At 49.9% G+C, this 26,651-nt stretch overlaps 1 protein-coding gene across 3 annotated transcripts in view; it reads right to left on the reverse strand.

Moving 5' to 3' along the window:
- LOC142290024 (uncharacterized) overlaps positions 1-26,651 on the reverse strand; it is a 64,340-nt gene that overhangs the window by 15,047 nt on the left and 22,642 nt on the right. For 2 of the 3 annotated variants that reach the window (XM_075333969.1, XM_075333973.1), the window contains exons 3-5: positions 26,429-26,566; positions 19,063-19,149; positions 11,251-11,388 (exon numbers count right to left, since the gene is read on the reverse strand). In XM_075333969.1, the coding sequence (XP_075190084.1) occupies positions 11,251-11,388; positions 19,063-19,149; positions 26,429-26,566 (363 nt within the window). The remainder of the gene's footprint in view (positions 1-11,250; positions 11,389-19,062; positions 19,150-26,428; positions 26,567-26,651) is intronic. The other variant, XM_075333982.1, reaches the window with a different exon arrangement.

Here is a 26,651-nt window from a genome sequence, read left to right on the forward strand (position 1 = left end):
ACCATTTCCGCGTCCCACAGCTTTCTCATTTTTCAGGATCTATGGCTCAATGATGGTTTATTTTTTGCTTCTCAAGCTGATGTTTTTAACTGTACCATTTTTGCACAGATGCTACATTTTGATCGCCTGTTATTGCATTTTGCGCAAAATTTGTGGTGACCGAAAAACGTAATTTTGGCGTTTGAAATTTTTTTGCTGCTACATTGTTTACTGATCAGATTAATTGATTTTGTATTTTGATAGATCGGGCGTTTCTGAAAGTGGCAAAACCAATAGTGTGTATATTTTTTATTTTTTTAGCCCTTTAATTTTCAATGGGGTGAAAGAGGGGTGATTTGAACTTTTAGGTTTTTTATTTTTTTTATTTTTTAACCCCTTCAGCCCCCGGGCACTTTCTGTTTTTGCGTTTTTGTTTTTTGCTCCTTTTATTCCGAGAGCCATAACTTTTTTATTATTCCGTCAATCTTGCATTATGAGGGCTTGTTTTTTGCGGGACGAGTTGTACTTTTAAATGAAACCATAGGTTTTACCATATATTGTACTGGAAAACAGCAAAAAAATTCCAAGTGTGGAAAAACTGCAAAAAAAGTGTGATCGCACAATAGTTTTTGGGATGTTTTATTCACCGTGTTCACTATATGATAAAACTGATGTATCTATGTGATGCCTCAGGTCGGTGCGAGTTTGTAGACACCAAACATGTATAGGTTTACTTGTATCATCAGATCGCGCACACACACACACACATACATAAGATCGCACACACACACACAGTCATCACATCCGTCGATACTGATTGTTCCGGCCTGCAGGGGAACCTGGGACGCAGTGCAGTGGAGCACGAGGACCTGCAATGAAAAGCATAGAGGACTTGCGGTAGAACGTATCAATGTGCTCCACCACAGGTCCTCCATGCGTTCCACTGCAGGTCCTCATGCTCCAGTGCACTGCGTCCAAGGTTCTTCTGTCGGCCAGAATCAATCGGTATCGCTGGATGTGGTGAATGTATGTGATCTGATGTGTGATTGTGTGTGTGTGAGCAATTGAGCAAGTGTACGATCTGATGTGTGTGTGTGCAATCTAATGTTTTTGTGCGATCCGCCACAGGTCCCTGATGCGTTTCACTGCAAGTCCACCCTTTCGGCGTCTGGTGAGTTTTCTGTCTTCTCTCTTTTGGGCTGGCTGCTTTCTATAATGAAGTGTCCTGCAGTATTTTTTTTAGCTGCATGGACACTAATTCTTTAACCGCAATTAGGGCTTATTTTGGGGGTAGAGTTTATCTTTAAGCCTTATGCCAAAAATGCAGAAATTTCCTGCTAGGGCTTATTTTTGGGTTAGGTCTGTCACGATTCTCTGTGCAGAGCATCTCACAGACCTGAAGATGCTCTGCAGCGCTTACAGATCTGACAGTGTGTCCATTCCTTGTGCAGAGCATCTTGCCTTTGTATATGCTCTGCGGCAGTTACAGATCTGGCTGTGTGTCTATTCCTTTGTGGAGAGCATCTTGCCTTTGGAGATGCTCTGCGGCGCTGTCCTTGTTAATGAACTAGCAGCTTAGTCACTATACTGGAGTCCAGATTGGTTTTGGGAGGTGCTGGTTACTCAGCTGTTCCATCTTCCGGGTAATTGCTCAGGCATCTTTACTGAGCATGCTCCCCGAGAACTCTGCCAGTTGTATTCTCTGGCTCTGCTTTGTTTCCATAGTTTGTGTATCTGCTAGTATTCTGATCATGGTATTCTGACCCTGGACTGTTATTGGACTTCCCTCTCTCTGCTCCCTATTCCTGTTGTGCATTCCTGTCTTGGACTCCGGACTGTTATCTATGTCTTTGTTTGCTTCCTTTTACTACTTTGTGCTCTACTGGTATTGTGACCTTCGGATTGTGCCCTGACTACGTCTCTGTTTACCCCTTATGATTATACGTGAACCCCTATTACCACACCCTGGCCCTCCTTACTACCCTTCTGTTCATGCGACCCTGTTAGGTAGTGACAAGGTTACATTACACCTGGCCTGACTTTTTTCTCCCCTGCCATGGATCCTCTATGTACTCTCTGGGAATAAGTGCCAAATCTGACTCAGTTAACCCAGGATCTAGTCATGGAGCAGCAGAGATCAGCGTCTTCCCAGACTCAGTTGCAGGGGCAATTTTCTATTACTGTGGGTACCTCCCAGAACCTCTCACTACTGACTGACGTGCACTTAGCTTTCCTGAACCCTTGGTAGCTCTCCCTGATAAGTTCTCAGGTGAGAAAGACCAGTTCAGAGTCTTTAGGGAGAGTTGCAAATTATGTTTTGCATTACGACCCTGATCATCAGGGAATGTGAGTTCCAGCGGGTGGGAGTTCTGTCCCTTTAAAGAGGAAGTCCCCAGACCTGGCCTTTTTCTCTATCTCCGGTAGCCCCAGAACGGTCTTCCGTTTATGCCCTGGGACTGATTTATGACGAACCTGACAGAGTCCAGGTGGCAGAGGCTAAGATCATGAATCAGACAAAGGGAGGCTGCACTGCGGAGTTGTATAGTTCGGAGTTCAGACAGTGGTTATCTGAGGTCCTGTGGAACGACGCACAAAAAATGTCAGTATTTCAGAGGCCTGTCCGATACGTTAAAGGACGCTCTGGTTTTCCATCCACCTCCGGGTTTCCTGGGGTAGGCCATGACTCAGACTATCCGTATTGATCGTAGGATACGGGAGAGACAAGAGGTTCAACAGGAGGTTCCCTTCAGTCCTCCCAGCCAGGATTATCTCACTGTGACAGATCCTATGGAAGTCGGTACAGCTAGTGTTAATGAAAAGGAGAGGAGACAGCGTTGCAAGCTCAGGTTTTGCTTCTACTGTGGTCACACTGGACATTTCTGGAAGGACTGCTTAGCTCACCCTTGTGCAGACGAGTTGTCAGGAAACACCTAAGTCTGGGTGCTTATCGAGGCGGTCACCCAGACTTCAAGGTACCGCTTAACTCCTCAAGTAAAGTATTGGTGAATGTTTAACTGTTCTTTGAGAAGTGATTCATTTCAGCATCTGGTTTCATTGACTGTGGGTCTTCTATGAACTTTATTGACTTTGGATTGGTGAAGAAGTTAGGTTCAGGGACAGTTAGTTTGAAGGGACCCATTCAGATTATTGCTCTGGCAAAATACCATTACTCCAGAACTTGGTCCAGTATGTAATGGTGGAATTCACGCTCAAGGTGGGATCTCTTCATACTGAGTCCATCTCTTGTTATTTTATGGATAATTTGCCAGTGGGGTTGGTGCTGGAAATAGCTTGGTTACATTTACATAATCTTGTCATTCATTGGTGCCAAAGGGATATTATCAAATGGGGTTCTGATTATCATCAAAAATGTCTCAATTCTGTGCATGTTTTCTCTTCTAGTCTGGAGGGTCTTCCTAAGTACCTGAAGGATTTCAGAGATGTTTTTTCAGAAAAAGAGGCAGAGATTTTACCACCCCATCACCCATGATTGTATCATCAATTTTGTCCCTAATGCCAAATTGCCTAAAGCATGCCTGTATAATTTATCTGCTCCTGAATGGGCAGTCATGAAGACGTACATAAGTGAGAGTTTACAGAAAGGGCATATTTGTCCATCTCCTCTCCTGTTGCAGATGTTTTTTTATTTGCCAAAAAAAGGATGGTGGACTCAGGCCCTGCCTCGATTTCCGTGAATTAAATACAATTATAGTTAAGAATACCTATCAGCTTCCACTTATCCCCGACCTAGATTATCAGCTAACTGGGGCCTAATGGTTTTCCAAGCTCGATCTTAGAGGGGCTTATAATTTAATACGCATCCGGGAGGGTGATGAGTGGAAGACAGCATTTTTAACATCCGAGGGTCAGTTTAAGAATTTTGTTAGGCCTTTTGTATTAACTAATGCGCCTCAAAATTTCAAAATTTCATGAATGGTATTTTTTTGGATTACATTGGAAGGTTTATTGTGTTTTTGGACGATATTCTGATTTACTCACCTGGTTTAGAATCTCATTATGGACATATCCGATCTGTGTTACAAAGGCTTAGGAAAAACTCCTTATTTGCAAAGTTTGAAAAATGTACATTTGCCGTGCAGGAAACTTCTTTTCTAGGGTTCATTGTGTCTGTGGGTGGTTTTAAAATGGACCCTGTGAAGGTACAAGCTATTATTGATTGAGTGCAACCTAGCGACCTCAAGGCTCTACAACATTTTTTGGGGTTCGCCAATTACTATAGAACATTTATTAAGGGATTTTCCCAGATTGTTAAACCCCTGACACATAAGGGGGTGGATCTGAGGGTTTGGTCGCCTAAAGCGGTTGGGGGCCATTCTTAAGTTAAAGGAATGATTTACATCCGCTCCGGTCCCTATTTAGCTGGATCTCTCGAGACCGGTAATTGCAGAGGTAGATGTGTCGCGGGCGGAGGAGGGGACGCCGCGCTCTCCCTACTGCTCGGGTCCGGCTGCCGCTGCTGCTGCGGCCTCTGCTGCTCGGTGGCTCGAGCGATGGGCCGGATCCCGGGGACTCGAGCGGCGCTCCTCACCCGTGAGTGAAAGGGGATTGGGTTTTGGGATAGTTTATTGTCCGTGACGCCACCCACGGTTCTGGTGATTTGTTAACACCACCGCTGCTCTGTATGGGGAGCCCGGGAGTGATGGTATGGAGCAGCCAGTTGTTGATGTGCCCCTCCGTGGGTAGGGGTTGTGGTGCTCCCGGGGCCCAGTGATGGGATTGGAATGGTGGACAGGCGGGTCTGGGGCCTGTGGAGGTGCAGGGGCAGCGCTGTGCCGCACGGCACGGAGGTACTCACTCAGCCAGTAAACACGACACAGTTCTCGGTAAACAAACGGCTGGTTGGACGGGTCCCTCGGACGGTTACGGTGCTGCGGTTCCCTGCAGTTAGCGGTGACGGTCTCTTCCCTGCACCTATGTAAAGTCTCTTTGGTAGCGATGGGTCCCCACCGGTTACCCGCTCCCCGGCTTGGATATGTGCCGGAGGAGCCTCTCTCTTGCCCGCAGGCGCTGGCCCTGGGAAACTGGTGCCTTGGCGGTGGCGGTGTCTCCCCTCAATGGTCGGACTGTTGCCTTCAATCGGGACTTGGTTGTTAGGAGACAGAGGTCCCCTTCACTGACGGATTTGGCAAATTATGGTGACTCCTAGCCTTGCCGGGATCCGAAAGGCCCCTGCCCTGGTGCTGACTGTTCTTCGCATACTGCTCCGGTACCGCCGGGTCACTACCCGTCCGCGGTCCTTCCAGCAACCTCCGAGCAGTCCCCCTGCAGACTATCACCGCCGTCTGCTGACCTTGCTGTCACAGTCCGGGGCACACACCCGGACCAACTTCAGGCTTGCTTAACTGTTCCTTTTCTGTCACCACTCTTACTGTCCTCCTTTACCACTTCACTCCCTTCTACTTTCACTTCCTTCACTAGACTCTCCTTCTCACTCAAGCTCTGCCTGAGCTAAACTGCCTGGTTTTCCCGCCTCCAGGGCTGTGAACTCCTCGGTGGGCGGAGCCAACCGCCTGGCCCACCCCCTGGTGTGGACATCAGCCCCTGGAGGAAGGCAACAAGGATTTTGGGTTAGCTAGGTGTACCTGCAGGGAATGTGGGGGTGCATGTGGTGTTGTGACCTGTGACCCCTGGCTTGCCCAGGGCGTCACATTCCCCCTTAGCAAAATGCAGACCATCCTCGGGCTGCCCGTCCAACACCGGTTTTATTTTCCTTTTGTTTTTCTGTAAAAGATAAAACGGTAACATATCTACAAATTATGGCATCATCCCACATCGGGAGGTTCAGTTCTTAAACGTTGCAAACATTAAAACGGTTAACGGTTACGGTCTCCGCTCTCTCCCACCCAAGTAACCTGGCCCTGATGCTGCCCCTAGAACCCAGGCAGCACCCCTTGACCCCAGTCCAGCACAAGTTACCCGAGCGGGATCTATCCTTCCCCTCCAGAGGGTAGCCACCGGTTCCTGTGGTGGCTGGGCCCCAGCCTGCTCTGCTGCGGGCCCTCCCTCCACCTTGCCTCTCCGGAGGCGGTAAATGCGGAAACGGTACCGGTAACACAACTTATTTACAAGCCACTTAACGTTTGTGGTTGCCCTGCAAGTTCACGGGCTTGTCCATAGAAAGTTCTCTATGCAAACTTTCAAACGGTCCCCACGGGGACAACGGTGCCAGCAACGGCCGGTTCAATCACATGTTAATCAGATGAACTTCACGGTTTCATTGTACTTATCATCATTTAACTTTTCAAACTTTCAAAACTCGTAAACATGCTGACTGGTGGTCCCAACGGGGACGGTGCAACGGTGCTCCGCTGCCGTTATTCCGAGTCCTCAACATCACCTGAGGGAGGGGGGCGCGGCGCTCACACGGGACTCCTGGCTGCCCCTTAGCTTAGCGTCCAGCGCGAACCACCCCCTCTCCCCACAGTGCCGGGTGTACTGCACGATGTCGCCCGGCATCAAGTTACGACCGGGATGCTCTTCAGGCAGGTGGGCATTCACATCCCGCCGGGCTATAAACACTTCGGCCTCCAGGCCCGGTTCATAGATGAACCCATAGCCCCGGCGGACATCAAACCGCCTCACCTGCCCTTCGTACAGCGGGCCCTGGACACGGAACGTTGCCTGACGGAGGTTTTCCTTTTCCCGGATTGCACGGGCCACCAGCTCCGCTTTCTTCCTCTCTCTCTCACCGATCTCCGGACCCAACGGTACCGGCTCCCTGTCCAAATACGGCGCTGCTGCGAGCTCCGGCGCACGGGTCGGGCCCCGCAAGACCTGTTTGACATTGCCCACCGCTGGTACTTTGGGCGTCAGGTCCTGCGGTGACGTGGCCTTAGACGCTGCCTTGCATCGGCAACCCGGCGCAACCTCAGCCGAGGTGTGGGGGATGGGCACAGGGGCTTTCCGCAGTTGGGCCTTCGGCACGGAGCGGGTCATCGGCTCCGGCTCGGGGACTTTCTCGGGGGACGCCTCCGGTTCGGCTTTCGGGGCTTTCCAGGGCAGCACCTCCGGTCGGCTGCGAGCTCCGGCTACAGGTCGGTCCGCTGGGGCGGACGGGCTGGGTATCGCTACCGGTTGCGGTGGTAGCGGGCCTAGTGGCGGGGTCACGGCTTCCGGGACGGGTGGCGAGGGAGGCAGCAGGGGGAGAGGGTTTGGACCGGGTCCCGCAGCCGCGATGACCGGCCCTTCAAGGGCATCGGGGCGTGGGTCACTCACCCTCCATTCCTCTGCTTCCTCCTCGCGTCTCCGCACGGTCGCTATGACGTCTGCCATGTCGGTCTCCCACTCCTCCATGAGGAGCTGCATCTTGACCTGCAGCCTTTGGTAGAGCTGCGCGGTCCGGATCTCCACCCACGCCGCGGTTCCAGGCACTGGGGGCTACGGTGTTGCAGGACGGCATCCACATGCTGCTGGCGGCTTCTCCCAGGAACAAGATGTCTGCAGAGTCCTGGCGTCCCTGCTTTTATAGCCGCGGCTACATGCGTCCAGTCGCCATTTCGTCCCCCTTAGCCTTTTTCCGGCCCCTCCTCTTTCGGGGCGGGGTTTTGGCCTTTGCGCCTCTGCTACTCGAGAAGACGCTCAAGCGGGAACTTTTCGTGCCAAAGATGGCGACTTCTGAAATTTTCCGGCCGGATACCTCCGGCGGTCACAAGGCGCACCTCTACCCAATGGCAGAGCGGTAAGATCCTGTTCGTGACGCCAAGTTGTCGCGGGCGGAGGAGGGGACGCCGCGCTCTCCCTACTGCTCGGGTCCGGCTGCCGCTGCTGCTGCGGCCTCTGCTGCTCGGTGGCTCGAGCGATGGGCCGGATCCCGGGGACTCGAGCGGTGCTCCTCGCCCGTGAGTGAAAGGGGATTGGGTTTTGGGATAGTTTATTGTCCGTGACGCCACCCACGGTTCTGGTGATTTGTTAACACCACCGCTGCTCTGTATGGGGAGCCCGGGAGTCATGGTATGGAGCAGCCAGTTGTTGATGTGCCCCTCCGTGGGTAGGGGTTGTGGTGCTCCCGGGGCCCAGTGGTGGGATTGGAATGGTGGACAGGCGGGTCTAGGGCCTGTGGAGGTGCAGGGGCGCAGGGGCAGCGCTGTGCCGCACGGCACGGAGGTACTCACTCAGCCAGTAAACACGACACAGTTCTCGGTAAACAAACGGCTGGTTGGACGGGTCCCTCGGACGGTTACGGTGCTGCGGTTCCCTGCAGTTAGCGGTGACAGTCTCTTCCCTGCACCTATGTAAAGTCTCTTTGGTAGCGATGGGTCCCCATCGGTTACCCGCTCCCCGGCTTGGATATGTGCCGGAGGAGCCTCTCTCTTGCCCGCAGGCGCTGGCCCTGGGAAACTGGTGCCTTGGCGGTGGCGGTGTCTCCCCTCAATGGTCGGACTGTTGCCTTCAATCGGGACTTGGTTGTTAGGAGACAGAGGTCCCCTTCACTGACGAATTTGGCAAATTATGGCGACTCCTAGCTTTGCCGGGATCCGAAAGGCCCCTGCCCTGGTGCTGACTGTTCTTCGTATACTGCTCCGGTACCGCCGGGTCACTACCCGTCCGCGGTCCTTCCAGCAACCTCCGAGCAGTCCCCCTGCAGACTATCACCGCCGTCTGCTGACCTTGCTGTCACAGTCCGGGGCACACACCCGGACCAACTTCAGGCTTGCTTAACTGTTCCTTTTCTGTCACCACTCTTACTGTCCTCCTTTACCACTTCACTCCCTTCTACTTTCACTTCCTTCACTAGACTCTCCTTCTCACTCAAGCTCTGCCTGAGCTAAACTGCCTGGTTTTCCCGGCTCCAGGGCTGTGAACTCGGTGGGCGGAGCCAACCGCCTGGCCCACCCCCTGGTGTGGACATCAGCCCCTGGAGGAAGGCAACAAGGATTTTGGGTTAGCTAGGTGTACCTGCAGGGAATGTGGGGGTGCATGTGGTGTTGTGACCTGTGACCCCTGGCTTGCCCAGGGCGTCACAGATGCGTCTGAGGTTGGAGTAGGAGCTATGTTGTCTCAAGGCCCTGAAACTTTAACCAACTTGTGACCATGTGCTATTTTAATTTATTTTTTTTTTTTTAAAAATTCTCGCTTGCAGAGAAAAATTATGATGTTGCTTGCGGTTAAACTTGTGTTTGAAGAATAGAGGCAGTTTTTGGAAGGTGCTGTTCATCGAATCACAGTTATTACTGACCACAAAAACTTAGCTTATATTGAATCTGCTAAACAGTTGATCCCTAGACAGGCCAGGTGGTCTTTATTTTTTTTGAGATTCAATTTTACCATCACGTTCAGTCCTTGGTCTAAGAACGTGAAGGCTGATGCTTTATCACGCAGTCTGGATTTTGTATCCCCTCCAGAACCTCCATCCTTTCTCAGGGTTTTGTGGTGGCTATGGTGTCCTCTGAGTTAGAAGCAGAAATCCATGATGCCCAGACATTGGCTCCTTTCACTTCTCCTGAGTCCAAGTTAATGGTTCCGGTACACCTACGGTTGCGCCTGTTACAGGAATTTTACTACTCTATGCTAAGTGGTCACCCTGGGGTCACGCCCACTCAGAGGGCTATATCCAAACTCTTCTGGTGGGCATGTATGCGTAATAGTATTAAGGACTTCATATCTGCCTGTGAAATTTGCGGGTACGCTAAAGTTAGTCATGGCCGGCCGGCCAGGGAATTGGCTCCTTTACCAGTTCCTGAAAGACCATGGACTCACGTGTCCATGGATTTCATTACCGACTTACCTGTGTCTGGTGGGGAAATGGTGGTTTGGGTGGTAGTTGACCGGTTTAGCAAACAAGAACACTTTGTTCCGTTATCATGGTTACCCAATGGAGAAACACTTTCCAAGTTATTTAGCAGTCATATAGTGAAATTGCATGGTATCCCCCTGAATATCGTGTCCGATAGAAGGGTACAAATAGTTTCTAAATTTTGGAGGGTATTCTGTAAAAGGTTTGGTATCGATTTATCTTTTTCTTCTGCTTATCAACCTGAAACCAACGGGCAGACACAGAGGAAAAATCAGTCTTTAGAACAAATTTTGCGGTGTTTCGTGTCAGCCCGGCAGAAGGACTGGTGCTCGTTCTTACCACTTGCAGGATTTGCCTTCAACAGTCATGTCAATCAGTCTACTGGAACTTCGACGTTCTTTTGCAACTAAGGTTTTCATCCCCATTTTGGTGAATTTTCCAGGATGAGCTCTGGATGCCCTGGAGTTGATGTAGCCATACAAAAAATGGGGGATGTCTAGAGGGATGTACAAAAGACTATTGGGGTAGCCCAAGGTTGCCAGAAACTTAAGGCTGATAGGAGACGCTCTTTGGGTCCCATCTTTAAGGTGGGAGATAAGGTTTTGGTGTCTTAAAAAAAAAAAATTAAACTCAAGGTGCCCTCTGCTAAATTGGGTCCTAAGTTTATTGGACCATATGAGATTGTGGAGATGATCAATCCTGTTACCTTTAGGATAAAACTGCCTCAGTCTTTGGCAAATCCCAAATGTGTTCCATAAATCCCTATTGAAAAGATTTGTTCCCTTGGCTCTGTCTCCCTGATCCTCACCTTCTCTTGTTCCTATTGACAGTGGGTTGGAGTACAAAGCACAGAGGATCGTTGATTTTCGTAGGGTCCATAATTCCCTTCAATACTTAATTAATTTGAAGGGATACAAACCTGAAGAGAGATCATGGGTTCCGTCCCATTTGGTTAGAGCCAGTCATCTGGTCAGGGCCTTCCATCTGAGGTTTCCTGGGAAACCTGGGAGTCCAGTGCCCATCCCCTTGAAGAGGGGGTACTGTCATGATTCTCTGTGCTGAGCATCTTACAGACCTGGAAATGCTCTGTGCCGTTTACAGATCTGACAGTGTATCCATTCCTGGTGCAGAACATCTTGCCTCTCCTGACTACCCTTCTGTTCATGCCACCCCGTAAGGTAGTGACAAGTGTTACAAGGTCCTATTTTTGGGAAAACATGGTATTAGTCAGGACAGCTATATGAAGTGTCGCTCACTTTGGAGGACTTGAGATCATGGAGCATTTCATGGACAAATTAATTAGTTGGAAGTTTTTTGTTTTGTTTACTTCCCTTGGGTGTGCATTGTTGGGGGAATGATGGAGAAGTGCTCACAGTATTTACTCATCTAAAAGGTTTGAGTTGGAAAACTTGAAGAGTAGAAGAATGGTGGTGATTTGTGGAGGGGTATTCCACATGATAGCAAAGCACCTGAAGACCAGGGCCAGGAACAATAGGTGGTGATAAGAACAGAATTACCTGTTCCTGAAATACATTTCCAAACTCCTCCTCGGTGTCACTTGAAAGGATATTTCCATGGTACAAACATGGCATACATCCGCGGCGATGCAGATACATCCCGCTTGTTGACTTACTGTAAGTGTCTGACCCACACGCCTGCAACAGAAACTCATGATGAAAACTGATGGCAAATTCTACATTTACATCATTTTACCTCTCTGCCTTCATTAATGACAATAAGATGTTTAGATGAATACTTGTAAAATCAGAACGAGATGATCGAAAGGTCAATAAATTGTAAAGACTTCTGTAACCAGATGTTATTTTATATGTATATTTAGTATCACACTTTTTTTCTCATTCACTTCAATGGGAAAAAACACAAAATTAAAAGGAATCTGTCACCAGGTTTTTGCTCCCCCATCTCAGAGCAGTATAATGACCCTGATTCCAGCTATGTGTCTCTTACTTAGCTGTTTGCTGTCATTTTGATAAAATCAATGTTTTCTCTGCTGCAGATCTAGCAGTTATACGGAGCTCATGAATATACTGGACTACCTGGCAGCACACCAAGTAGTCCTATAATGATAATCTACTGGTGATTAATCAGTAATTTTATCACAACTACACTAAGCAGCTCAGTAAGTGAAACAACGCTGGAATCAGGATCTCTACCCCTACATTATGGTGCTCTAAGATTAGTTGGCAAAAACCTGATAACATATTCCCCTTTAAATAAGCCACCCACAGTAAATTGTTGTGGCTCAACAATTTTATCCATGTGCTCAAGTAAAAGAAGTTATAGGATGGAACGGGGGAATTCCACGGTGGGCCCCTGTGCTGGAGTGAGCCACTTACCCCTCTAATATGAGCTGTATTTTGCCCCAGAAAAAGCAGCATCTCATCATTCAATTAACAAACTACAGTAGTAAAGTGTCAGTCTTTGCTGATAACACCAAACTATGTAGGATATTAGAAACTGACCTTGATAGTACAATATTACAAAACAATCTGGATAAGAAGTCAGAATGGGCAGACACTTGGGCAAAAGAGATTTAATGAGATTTAATGTTGATAAATGTAAAGTAATGCACCTAAAACGGAGTAAGGATTAGGATATTGCTACATTTACATTACATGCAAATAAACTCGGGACTACAGAACAGGAGAAAGGCTTGGGTATTCTGGATACAAGTAAGCTGAGCAGCAGCACTCAATGTCAAGCAGCAGCTGCAAAAGCAAACACGATTTTGGGGTGTATAAAAAGAGAGATTAGATCCCCTGATCCCTACATATTGTTACTCCGCTATAAATCACTTGTAAGGCCACATCTAGAATATGGGATCCAAATTTGGGCTCAACATTTTAAAAAAGATATTAAGACGTTAGTTAGTTTAAGGGCGGTTAACTAGACTTGTGTTGTTTATATTTCTTGCATTGCATATTTTTCCTCCTATCAGGAAATTCCTTATTGTTACTAGGTAGATTTAGACTGTACGAAGTTTGTAAAACAGCATAGAAAGGAGGAAAGGATCCGGCACAAGTTCTTCTTATAATAAAAACATCCAAAGCTTTATTTAAATAATTTTAAAAGCATCGTGAAGACCGAGTATCAACTCAGATAGTAAGAGTTTGAGTCATGAAAACTTAACGAAGTACGAAGTTTGTCCCTATGTTCCTCCCTTAGATGGCTTCTGTATAGAATGCTCCTCCCTTCTCCTTCAGTTTAGTCTAGAGAGGAACCATTGCTGAAGACACATGTCTACAACCCTGTACAGATTATTCCTTTTCACCTGCCTTTACTTTGTACTTAATACAAGATTCTAGAAGAAAACTACAATGTTTCTCCTGGTCTTTCTACAAGTCATCATTTGGCTGAGTTTAAAACTATCTGTTGATGCTCTGAAGTGTGAGTACAATCATACAGTTATCTAAGGGACTGATAATTAGAGCGCTTGGGATTCACAGCTTCTAGGAAGAAACAGAATAGTGAAAAGGACTAGCTGTGACCGGGATTAGTATACATATATCAGTAAAGAACCTGTTTTCAGGAGTGCTATACTGCATACAATCCAGAGAAAGGATTACCCCAAGGGGCTAATAACAAGCCACAGCACAAACCTTTATAGCAGCTTCAGACAGAAAGTGCCCTGTAAAGTATTAACCTGTTATCAGAACTGTGTGCAGCTATAAACCTAGAATCACCCATAAGCTAATTGTAAGCTGCAGCCAGAGACTCTGCAAATACATTCTGCAAACACAGACTTCTGGCTGCAGAGATTGCAGCATTGTATTGGTTTCCCTAACAACCAGTGCAAAGCAGCATTCACCCTTCTTGATGGAGGCAAAGAGAACAATTTCACTTCCTACTCTAGAGCAACAAGAGAAAGACATAGACTCACAATAAAAAAATTGCATTGAAAGATCTAAGCGGTTGACCAAACCAACATGGAAGGTTAAAGAGAACCCAGAAACAGCCAGAAGTTGAACTGCTTACCCACACAACATTATTGTGGCAAAGAGTGTAAAAACAAGTGACTGTTTTATTTGCGCCCGATGCTCATGAGCTACCACCAGAGGGAGCCCTTGAACAACTGTACTCAACATACCAGTCCTACAAAGAGATTTGTAAAAATTATTCCTCTACCCTGCTGAGATCAAATACGTCTGAGTCTCAAAAAGAACTACAGGACTTCCAACAGCTTAATGCTGAACGAGACCAAACCGTGCGCGAAATTGTGAGCCAGACTGAAGCAAAAATGTCAGGAGCGGCATCTTACAAAACCAGGTTTTTAAGATGCCGTTAAGAGCTCAAGGCACTCACTCAAATCAGGCTCATCATGGTACTCAACCCTTAATGAGCAGCTCATAAAGGCACGAGCTAACGCAGAAACAACGAAAGTACAAGCCATCTTCGCTCAGCGAGAAGCAGAGATGAAAGCAGAAGCTGCACGCAGAGAAGCAGAGATGAAAGCAGAATCTGCACGCAGAGAAGCAGAAATGAAAGCAGAATCTGCACGTAAATAAGCAGAGACAATTGCAGAATCTGCACGCAACAAGGCAGAAATTGAAGTCCTTCAGAAGGAATGTGAACATGTGGCGGCCATGGCAAGGCTAAAGGTCTTTGAGTAAGCTCTGGGTGGGACTCAAGAAGGCAGCGCCAGTTTGTGTGATCTCGACACAGAAGACTCACTTAAGGGTACAAGAGATTATGTGCTGAGCCAAGCCGACGAACTGCCAACTACCATCAACATTCCCGTCAGCGCTAACACTTCTCCAGAGCTTCAAGACACTGATCCACCTACAACTTCCAGCCTTCCACGTCAGTCCAATGCACCTCAGACGTTCAAGCCTGAACCTGCTTCATATTCCAATGCACAGCCACAGCCTGCGCATCAGCAACCTCTGTATGGCCATGTCTACATGCAACCTAACATGCCGGCAAGGCGCTACACTCCCAACAACTGTGTAGCTCCGGCCCCGCATACAACAGAGACTGTACACACCAAACCGGTGGTCGCTGGTCTAAACGCCTACGCCACTCCATACCTTCCCATGTTCCCAAACCAAGAAGCTACGGACCACTCAACCAGCACCACGCAGTGAGAAAATGTGCCCCCAATGTCGAAAAGATCAGACATGTCTGACATTGCGAGGTACATGATCCGCCGAGAACTCACCAACACCGGTCTCACAAAGTTTGATGACCAGCCCAAAAACTACAGAGGGTAGAAGTGTGCATTCAAAACCGCAACGCGTGACCTCGGCATTACGGCTGCTGAAGAGCTGGACTTGCTAATCAGGTGGCTAGGGCCACGGTCTACTGAGAGAATCAACAGACTCAGATCCGTCTACATCAGCGACCCAACAACTGGTCTCGCAACCGCATGGGACAGACTAGAGAAAGGCTTCAGCAGTCCTGAAGCAATTGAACATGCATTGCTGAAACAACTATACGACATTCCCAAAATATCTGGCAAGGATGCTTCAAAGTACCAGGAACTCAGCGACCTGCTGTCCGAGCTCCAGCTGGCCAAAACAGACACACACCTACCTGGCCTCAGCTACCTGGACACCGCTCGTGGGGTGAAACCCATAGTCAAAAAGTTACCTTACAACGTGCAGGAAAGGTGGACCACGGTAGGAACAAACTATAAATAAGAGCACCAAGTCTCCTTCCCTCCATTCTCCTACTTCTGCGAGTTTATCAACGGCATCGCGGAATGTAAGGCAGACCCAAGCTTCACCTATGGAGAACCCACCGGCTCCACTTCACCAGCTCCCAGATATGAGAGCCCTCATCAAAATGACAGAAAACGTAGGGGCCCAGTATCAGTCAAAAAGACTGATGTTCTACCACCTACACCAACATCAGCACCAGACAAGGGTAATGAAGGCGGGAAGGCAGAAAATCCGAACTGCCAGTGTCCTATTCACAAACTGCCACATCTTCTGCAGAAGTGCATTGGCTTCAGGAAGAAATCCCTTCAAGAACGAAAGGAACTCTTGAAAAGGTTTGCGGTATGTTTCAGGTGTTGTGCCTCTACAGAACGCCTTGCCAAGAACTGTAAGGTTACAATTAAGTGCATAGAGTGTGACAGCACGGATCACGTACAAGCGCTCCAACCATCTCAGTCTGATCCTGCATTTACACCTTCTCCTACCACAAGTCATGGTGGGGAGAGTACAAGCCAAGCTGCAAACCACCTCACAGTATCCTCCTCGTGCAACGAAGTCTGCGGAGAAGATCTCTGGGACAAGTCTTGTGCAAAAATATGCCTAGTAAGGGTATATCCCAAAGGTCACCCAGAAAGGGCCGTGAAGGTGTACATCATCCTGGACGACCAGAGCAATAGGTCACTCGCCAGGTCTGAACTCTTCGACTTGTTCGGCTTGAAAGGAAATGCCTACCCTTACACACTAGGTACTTGCAGCGGCATCTCATCTTGCGGAAGAAGAACCAGTGGTCTCGTGGTAACATCTCTTGAAAATACCGTAGAGATACCTTTACCGACACTCGTCGAGTGCAACCAGATACCGGCTAACCGGGAAGAGATTCCGACACCTGAGGCAGCTCTTCACCACCCTCACCTGAGAACTATCGCCAGCATCATCGCTGTGCGCACCGCTAGTCTCCACACAGCCGCCGCCGGCAGACAGGAGGACATTGCAGTGCTGCAGGGATCAAAGCCGGTGAGTTATACTGATTCACTGCCCCCCGCGCTGATGATGATGCGCGGGGGGCAGTGAATACAGCCACACATGATCACTCCAGGCTGTAGGCCAGGGGTGATCATGCGGGCAGGCTGCTTAATATGCGCGCACCCCCCCTGCCCATCACCCCGCCACCTGTCAACGCCGGCTTCAGCGCTGAGAGATGATGAGCGGGATGATGGGCGTGCATATTAAATGAGCGGGTCCACGTGGTCACGGCAGGCTGCTACAGCCTGCTCATGCCACCGATGACCCGCTCCACCGCAGCACCCTCATTCCCCGCAGCCCTACAATCAGACTATAAGACGCACCCCCCACTTTCCCCCAACATTTGGGGGGAAAAGGTGCGTCTTATAGTCCAAAAAATACGATAGATGGTATCCACCTTTAGTGTGCAACATTTTATATCTGTGTCTTTTGGTATCCTTCAATATTCACCATCATACATTCTATAAATTCTATTATCTACCTCTAAACTACCGTATATGTCTGAAAATGCAACTGTTCACTCTTTTTAAAGGGACTCTGTCAGCAGATTTCTGCAATGTAACCTGAAGATAGCATGATGCAAGTGTTAAAACAGACATTTCAGCCTTGCCTCTGTGATCAGTCTTTTTTTTTTGTTTAACTGCAATGTTAGCTTAAGCCTGTTATCTTTATTATTTGTGGGTCTCAGCAGTGTGTGCTGTAGTCCAACCCTGCCCCTCTGTGATTTAGCAGCTTCTGTCTATGCAAATGTACACTGAAAGCTTGGTGTGGTCAGGGACAGCTCTCCCAGCACTGCTACATGCAAAATCTAAAATCTTTCACTGTGCCAGAATGGCTGCAGCCACTAATCTAAGTAATACATCATTGAACTCAAGATCTTTTTGCCATCATCATGCTGCTCTCAGATGAGGTAGTAAAAGCCTGCTGACAGATTCCCTCTAAGTGAGCATATCTCCTTATCAGAAATCTGCTTCCAGTGACATAACTAGAGTCCTATAAAGGCCCCGTCACACTAAGCAACATCGCTAGCAACATCGCTGCTAACGAACAACTTTTGTGACGTTGCTAGCGATGTTGCTGTGTGTGACATCCAGCAACAACCTGGCCCCTGCTGTGAGGTCGTTGGTTGTTGCTGAATGTCCTGGGCCATTTTTTAGTTGTTGCTGTCCCGCTGTGAAGCACAGATCGCTGTGTGTGACAGCGAGACAGCAACAACTAAATGTGCAGTGAGCAGGGAGCCGGCTTCTGCGGAGGCTGGTAACCAATGTAAACATCGGGTAACCAAGAAGCCCTGTCCTTGGTTACCCGATATTTACCTTTGTTATCAGCCTCCTCCGCTCTCACTGTCAGTGCCGGCTCCTGCTCTGTGCACATGTAGCTGCAGCACACATCGGGTTAATTAACCCGATGTGTGCTGTAACTAGGAGAGCAAGGAGCCAGCGCTAAGCATTGTGCGCTGCTCCCTGCTCTCTGCACATTTAGCTGCAGCACACATCGGGTTAATTAACCCGATGTGTGCTGTAACTAGGAGAGCAAGGAGCCAGCGCTAAGCATTGTGCGCTGCTCCCTGCTCTGTGCACATTTAGCTGCAGCACACATCGGGTTAATTAACCCGATGTGTGCTGTAACTAGGAGAGCAAGGAGCCAGCGCTAAGCATTGTGCGCTGCTCCCTGCTCTGTGCACATTTAGCTGCAGTACACATCGGGTAATTAACCCGATGTGTGCTGTAACTAGGAGAGCAGGGAGCCAGCGCTCAGTGTGCGCTGCTCCCTGCTCTCTGCACGTGTAGCTCCGTGCGGTGGTAACCAAGGTAAATATCGGGTTGGTTACCCGATATTTACCTTAGTTACCAAGCGCAGCATCTTCCACGCGGCGCTGGGGGCTTGTCACTGGTTGCTGGTGAGCTCACCAGCAACTCGTGTAGCCACGCTCCAGCGATCCCTGCCAGGTCAGGTTGCTGGTGGGATCGCTGGAGCGTCGCAGTGTGACAGCTCACCAGCAACCTCCTAGCAACTTACCAGCGATCCCTATCGTTGTTGGGATCGCTGGTAAGTTGCTTAGTGTGACGGTACCTTAAGTCCCGGGCAAGATACTGACCTTGGTCCCCCACCAGCACCAGCTCCAGCGTATGCTTGGATGTATGGGCTCCAGTGGTGTTGTTAGATTCTATTGTATAAACACATATGTGCACCCCCAAAATAAATAAATAAATAAATAAATATATATATATGTGTGTGTGTGTGTGTGTTCTCACTTATATATTGTATACATGTCACAGAAAACTAAGCATTAGGATGATTTTTAAAGTAAAACTTGTAAATATTAGTTACCTAAAATATGATCATCATAGTGTTACTGAGCAAAGCCCCTATACTAGGATAATACCACTATATAAGGGCAAAATAATGCCACCAAACCCATATATTGCCAACACCATCATCCTGTTACACAATAATGACAAGTACAGCCACACCATGACCACATATTAGTAGCATATACAGTGGGGACAGCATAATACCATTATACTGTAATAAGACCATTATTACTCCCATACCCATACAGTGTAAGGCTACACAGGAGTTCTGTAAATAGTATATACACAGTACAGGTAAAAAATGGTGACTCACCGAGGACATCACCAATTGGAAGCATTCAGTTTTGCTATTCTTTATCCAGTGCGGACTGCTAAGACTTCTCTCTGCCATGTCTTGTCTCTGCACAATTGAACACAAAGATATTTATGGCTGATTGCTCCTACAACCAGCACTATATGTACAAGAACTTTCTTTCGCTCACTTCCCAGCATGCATTGCTCCTGTCTCTGTTGCATAGCCCAAAACCAAAAGCTTGTCTTCCTTTTATGCCTGAATGCAGAGTGACAGACTGGAGAGAACTTCTCGTCCCATTTCCTGTCATCCCTCAGTGTTTCTGCTGCTGCAGATGGATTACACTTTGAAACAGGCACCAGACAGCAAGTTACACATAAGGGAGATACCGAGTGGGGAAAAAAAGTTTGGTGAAAAAGCTAAAAAATTTTTTTAAAATAATTAAATAATTCCAACATTGTATTTTGGGGTTCGCTCTTATGCCATTCATTATATGGTAAGAATGATGTGGCATCACGATTCACCATGTCAGTATTACGGTGATACCAAATTTTTATTATTTTAGCTGTGAAAATAATTTTAAAATTCGTAAACAAATTAAAATGTTCTTGGTTTGTGTCGTCATTTTCCAAGACCCATAGCAAGTCATTTTTTAGTTGCTGTATCTGTGTGAGGACTAGTTTTTTTTGTGGGCGAGCGGACATTTCTTATTAATACCATTTTGGGAGAGTTACAATGTTATGATCGCTTCTTATTGATTTTGTTTAGGTGTTGTGACGACTCCCAAAAAAAGTGTATTGGAATGGTGCCGATATATGACCATCAGGGGTCAAATTATATGTAATACCTATTCTTTTTGATAGCTGATGGATGATGGGACAACCTTTAATGATAACCGAGCAGAACAATAGCCTCATCTACCGTGTTTCCCCGAAAATAAGACACATTATCTTTTGCCCCCAAAAATGTGCTAGGGCTTATTTTTGGGGTAGGGCTTATTTTCAGGGTAAACATGGTTGGGGGTAAATTTACTCGCCAAAAAAGTAGACCCCTCCTTCCCAGGAGAGTCGTACTTACCAGACCCTGGACATCTGCATCGCTCCCAGGTCCTCGTGCGATCTTCGGTGGGTTTTCCCAACAGCTATGCTCCAAACGGTCCTCCCCTGCTTTTGGATGACACTCACACACATCAAATCGCACACACACTCATACACACTTATAAGATCACACACACACACACACTCACCACATCCAGCGAGGACCTACGGTGGAACACATACATGTGTTCCACCGCAGGTCCTCCATGCATTCCACCATAGGTCCTCGTGCTACACTGCACTGAGTCCCATCTTCCCCCCGCTGGCCAGAAGCAATTGGTTTTGCAAGATGTGGTGAGTGTGTGTGTGTGCGATCTAATATGTGTGGGTGTGTGTGCGATATGGTGTGTGTGCGATCTGGTGTGTGTGTGTGCGATCTAATATGTGTGGGTGTGTGTGCGATCTGGTGTGTGTGTGTGCGATTCACCGCAGGTCCTTGATAAGTTCCACTGCAGGTCCTCCTGTTTGGCGTCTGGTGAGTATGATTGTGGAGTCTGTCTTCTTTCCTTTGGGGGTGTCTGCTTTCTATAATGAAGTGTCCTGCAGTATTTTTTCAGCTGCATGGCCACTTGAACCGCGATTAGTGTTTATTTTTGAAGAAGGGTTTATAGTTAAGCCTTAGGCTATGTGCGCACGTGTGCGCTCTGCACCGCAGCTAAAAGGTGCGCTTCAGAGCGCAGCTGAACAGCTGCGTTCTGAAGCGCATGGTGCCGGCAGATTCGTGCGCTCTGCATGCTGCCTCTCCCTATAGACAGCATGTAAAGCGCACGGAAGAAGTGACATGTCACTTCTTAGAACGCAGCGATTCGGGCCGCAGCCGAATCGCTGCGTTCTAATATGCCACGTGCACACGGCTCCTGCACAATCTCCACAGACTGTGCAGGGGACGCAGGACGCATGCAGTTACGCTGCGGTGCAGATCGTAGCGTAACTGTGTGAAGCCCCACAGGTGTTGTATCAATGCATACCTTCAGGGACTCCACGTAGCTGGTGCTGGTCACAGGTAGGGAATCTTCAGTTTTGATCGTGACGCCACTCTCAGATTTGCGGTCAGAGGGGACCGCCACTGCAGATTAGGAGGCCCCTGGGGCTGATGGTGGGTGCAGTCGGGTGTAGTAGCCTCCTGAGAGTGAGGCAAGCCCCAGGGCCCTTTGTAAAGCTGTAGTACCACAAGTCGCAGAATGACCACACACAGGCAGAGTGTCTTTCAGGGTTTTTACTCACTTCAGGTGGCAGGGTGAGTAACCCGGGCGTAGCTGGGATGAACCAGGTGGGAACCAGGTATCCTTCCGGCTGACTGTATGAGGGTGACTACAAACTCGCCTTCCTTAGCCCTTGGTGGTTTGGGGTGACCCCGACTTTGAGTCCCTATGGGGGTCACCCAGGGAAGATGCTCCAAGCCTCTCTCCCCTTCTTGTTTTGCCGTGTGCTTGTTCCCCGGGCCAGGCCACTCCAGCCTCTTGCCTCCTGTGACCTATGGGCCCTACTTGCGGTTACGTGGCTGCGGCTTTTGGTTGTTGTGGTGTGGGCTGTAAGAGCCCCACACCGGCAGGTTTAGCAGGGAAAGGTGAATCTATCCTCGCTTCGGGATCTGCCGCCCGGTTGGGCCTGGTGCTCTCTAGAAGTCTCCTTACTTCCCACTCCGTGCACTCTCTAGCTGAAGCTGGCTTTCAGGCAGCACTTCTAGTTGACCGTTCTCCCCCGTCTGTAGCCACTGCGCGGGCGCTGTTAGACAGCATCAGCCCCACAGGTCTGCTCCTCACTGAGCCCTCTGGAGATCTGCTCTAACCGACTCACTGCTCCTCCTCTCCTGTTCTTGCCTACGCCACCTAGCAACCAGACTCTCTTACCACACCCCTTGAGAGGAGATGGAGGCTCTACCCCCTCCACTATTCCAGTGAAGGTGAAGGCTTGCCCCCTCCTGGGATCCCCAGGGGTCCTCTCATGGGTACATGTGTGAGACCTGATCACTATGCGCCTGTGTTCCACACCCCGGTCAGCCTTCTGGATTACCTGTGTTGTACTGTCCCCAGCATGGGTGCAGTACTCAGTGGTGCCTGACCAGGTCAGGGGCGCCACATTCCCCCTTAGTTATCACCAGCACGTCCTCGGGCTGCAAGACAACATTTTAAAATGCATAAAACATTAAAACATGTAAAACATTTAAAAGCACCAGGTATCAGACATCACCACCCTCCACCCACAAGTCCGTTAACCCACCCAAAACCCTCTCAGGAGGCAGGTCACCGGTCCTTTTGGTAACCAGATCTGGGCCATCTACTTCCCCAGACCTTTCCTCCAATCTTCCTCTCCCGTTGGCCGCAACTTCAGCCACTTCTGGCAGGATGTAGAGGCGGCTTTCATGGGCTGGTGGTTTCAGGGTATACCTGGCCTGGTGGATCCGCGCCGTCAGCCTCTTCTGGCAGGATTCAGAGGCGGCCTCCACAGTTGGTGCTGACCAGGTACCCTCTTTGTGGTGGTGAGCCAAGGCCCCATAAACAGGCGTGCTCTCTGGTCGCAGGGGAGCCAAGGCCCTTTTCTACGGACGGGCCCCCCTGGTTGCAGACGAGCCAAGCCCCTAAACAGGCTGGCCCTGGTGGTGGTGCCACTGGTGTAACTATTTACACTGCGAGAGTTTGTGGCTATAGCAAGTTCATAGCCTTAAAGTTTATTTCTCACAATAGTTTTTGTGGGCGCATTTCTTAAACGTTGCAAACAAAACTTGTCAAAACTGGTCAAAACAGTAACTTCTTACTTTCCTTTGCTTTACTCCTCTTTTTCACTAGGGCGAGGGCACGTTGGGCACTGGCACCTGTGACTTTCTTGCTCTTTGTCTCTTTCTTCATCTGCAGGATCTTTATCTTTCCGTTCTTGGTCTTCATCTGTTTCTTTATCTCTGTCTTGTCTTTCTTGTCTTTCTTGTCTTTCTTGTCTTTCTTGTCTTTCTTGTCTTTCTTGTCTTTCTTGTCTTTCTTGTTGCAGGGGATGGCTGTAGGGTTTGCTGGTACGTAAGGCTACATCAAGTGCGTACAATCCCCTTTCACCTTGGTGCATGGTAAACTGTACTAAATCTCCCATTTTCAGATTTCTGCAAGGGTGTCCTCTTGGCAGATGAGCGTTCACATCTCTGCGGTTTACAAATATCCCTTCTTTTATTCCTGGTGCTACAATGAAGCCATAACCACTTTTCAAGTTGAAATCTTCCACTACGCCATAACACAAGGGTCCTCTAGCCTGGGCTTTGGACTCTCTCAACAAACGCTTCTCCTTTAGGTCTCTGGCGGTGACTGCTCTCTGTTCAGGAGACTGTGGTGCTGGAGCAAACTGTGTTCTTCTGCGCCGTGTCTTGCGGGCTGGATTCTGTAGCGGGCAGCTCACAAACTCCCAGGTGAGGTCTTTGGGCTGATCTTCGTCTGCAGACGGTGTCAGGTCCTCCTCGTCCCAGCGGGAGTATGGCAGCATCTCCGGCTCTGAGTAGGAGTCTGCTGCGGCTGGCGTCGGAGTTAGCCCTTCTGCCTCCTGGCCTCCTCTCCCCCTTAGTTCTTCCTGGCACTCCTCTGATGGCAGGACTGGGGATGGACTTTCTCCTTCTGGCCCATGCGGGGGACTCTCTGGTGTAGCTGCAGGGGTTATCTGAATCTCCTCAGGGGTGCATGGGGGGCGCAGGTACAGATCCACCAACCACTGGGGAAACTTGGCCTCCATGTCGGCCCTCATCTGCCAGTATTCTTCCTCCAGCGTGGGCTTCCTATCAGAGACCTCCGGGGACTGGGGAGCAGTGTCAGCTCTGGCCTTACAGGCCGGGGTAAATGCTGAGGTAGTCTTTCCTTGGCGGGCCGCGCCTAGCATGGCGGCGGCCTGGTCTTGGCGGGCCGCGCCCTGTTTGGCGGCGGCCTGGTCTTGGCGGGCCGCGCCCGGCATGGCGGCGGCCTGGTCTTGGCGGGCCGCGCCCGGCATGGCGGCGGCCTGGTCTTGGCGGGCCGCGCCCGGCATGGCGGCGGCCTGGTCTTGGCGGGCCGCGCCCGGCATGGCGGCGGCCTGGTCTTGGCGGGCCGCGCCCGGCATGGCGGCGGCCTGGTCTTGGCGGGCCGCGCCCTGTTTGGCGGCGGCCTGGTCTTGGCGGGCCGAGCAGGGCATCGCTGCGGCGGCCGGGGCTTGGCGGGCCGCACCTGGCGTGGCTGCGGCCTGGTTCAGCGTCGCCGCGCCGGGCGCCTCTTCGGGGACCGCGGACGTGGCAGCAGGGGTCGGGGCACTTGCGCGGGCCGGGGCATCATTTGACTCACCCACCGGTGGCAGCATCGGGGTCTGCGTCGTCGCCGTCCTGTCTGACACTCGGCATGCAGCTCTCCCTTCATAGGCCCGAACCGCCGCGGTCAGCTCCTGCAGTTCCATCCGTTCCTCCCGAATCTGCTCCACGACCCGGGTCTCCAGCCGGTTGCAAAACTGGGCCAGCTCTCGGTACCACCAGGCAGCGGAGCCTGGTTCTGGGTTCCTGCGGTCAGACGCCATTTCTTCTGCGCCGTCTTCTGCACGGTCTCCCAGCAGTGGACTCTTCGCTGCCTCCTGTAACAAGCTGTCCAGTTTCTGCTCTGCCTCTTTCAGCAGCTCCTCTCCCAGCAGCAGGCTTGTGGCTTCCTTTCCTTCCCGCCGTCTCTCGACGCTTCCACTCTCATAGCTGGCAAGGTCAGAACTCTGCAGGGGATCTCTGGGTAGCCACACCTCTTCGTGGGCGGTAACTTCTTCCAGCGCGGGCTGCTGTTGTTTTTCAGCGCGCTTTTCATGGTGGCAATATGGCGGCGCTTCCAATTTTTCAAGCGGACCGCCCAGGCACATGGTCACCTGTCTGGACAGGTCTAGTCCTTATCCTGTTCGTGACGCCAGATGTGAAGCCCCACAGGTGTTGTATCAATGCATACCTTCAGGGACTCCACGTAGCTGGTGCTGGTCACAGGTAGGGAATCTTCAGTTTTGATCGTGACGCCACTCTCAGATTTGCGGTCAGAGGGGACCGCCACTGCAGATTAGGAGGCCCCTGGGGCTGATGGTGGGTGCAGTCGGGTGTAGTAGCCTCCTGAGAGTGAGGCAAGCCCCAGGGCCCTTTGTAAAGCTGTAGTACCACAAGTCGCAGAATGACCACACACAGGCAGAGTGTCTTTCAGGGTTTTTACTCACTTCAGGTGGCAGGGTGAGTAACCCGGGCGTAGCTGGGATGAACCAGGTGGGAACCAGGTATCCTTCCGGCTGACTGTATGAGGGTGACTACAAACTCGCCTTCCTTAGCCCTTGGTGGTTTGGGGTGACCCCGACTTTGAGTCCCTATGGGGGTCACCCAGGGAAGATGCTCCAAGCCTCTCTCCCCTTCTTGTTTTGCCGTGTGCTTGTTCCCCGGGCCAGGCCACTCCAGCCTCTTGCCTCCTGTGACCTATGGGCCCTACTTGCGGTTACGTGGCTGCGGCTTTTGGTTGTTGTGGTGTGGGCTGTAAGAGCCCCACACCGGCAGGTTTAGCAGGGAAAGGTGAATCTATCCTCGCTTCGGGATCTGCCGCCCGGTTGGGCCTGGTGCTCTCTAGAAGTCTCCTTACTTCCCACTCCGTGCACTCTCTAGCTGAAGCTGGCTTTCAGGCAGCACTTCTAGTTGACCGTTCTCCCCCGTCTGTAGCCACTGCGCGGGCGCTGTTAGACAGCATCAGCCCCACAGGTCTGCTCCTCACTGAGCCCTCTGGAGATCTGCTCTAACCGACTCACTGCTCCTCCTCTCCTGTTCTTGCCTACGCCACCTAGCAACCAGACTCTCTTACCACACCCCTTGAGAGGAGATGGAGGCTCTACCCCCTCCACTATTCCAGTGAAGGTGAAGGCTTGCCCCCTCCTGGGATCCCCAGGGGTCCTCTCATGGGTACATGTGTGAGACCTGATCACTATGCGCCTGTGTTCCACACCCCGGTCAGCCTTCTGGATTACCTGTGTTGTACTGTCCCCAGCATGGGTGCAGTACTCAGTGGTGCCTGACCAGGTCAGGGGCGCCACAACTGCATGAATTATGCACACGTGCGCACATAGCCTTACACTGAAAATTGGGTGTGCAAAATTTCCCTTGGGTGTGCATTGTTGGGGGAATGATGGAGAAGTGCTCACAGTATTTACTCATCTAAAAGGTTTGGGTTGGAAAACTTGAAGAGTAGAAGAATGGTGGTGATTTGTGGAGTGGTATTCCACATGATAGCAAAGCACCTGAAGACACCTGAAGACCAGGGCTAGGAACAAAGGTGGTGATAAGAACAGAGAATTACCTGTTCCTGAAATACATTTCCAAACTCCTCCTCGGTGTCACTTGAAAGGCTATTTCCATGGTACAAACATGGCATACATCCGCGGCGATGCAGATACATCCCGCTTGTTGACTTACTGTCAGTGTCTGACCAGCACGCCTGCAACAGAAACTCATGATGAAAACTGATGGCCGATTCTACACTAACGTCATTTTACCTCCCTGCCGTCATTAATGACAATGAA

Source organism: Anomaloglossus baeobatrachus, chromosome 1 (assembly GCF_048569485.1).
Source record: "Anomaloglossus baeobatrachus isolate aAnoBae1 chromosome 1, aAnoBae1.hap1, whole genome shotgun sequence".
NCBI lineage: Eukaryota > Metazoa > Chordata > Amphibia > Anura > Aromobatidae > Anomaloglossus > Anomaloglossus baeobatrachus.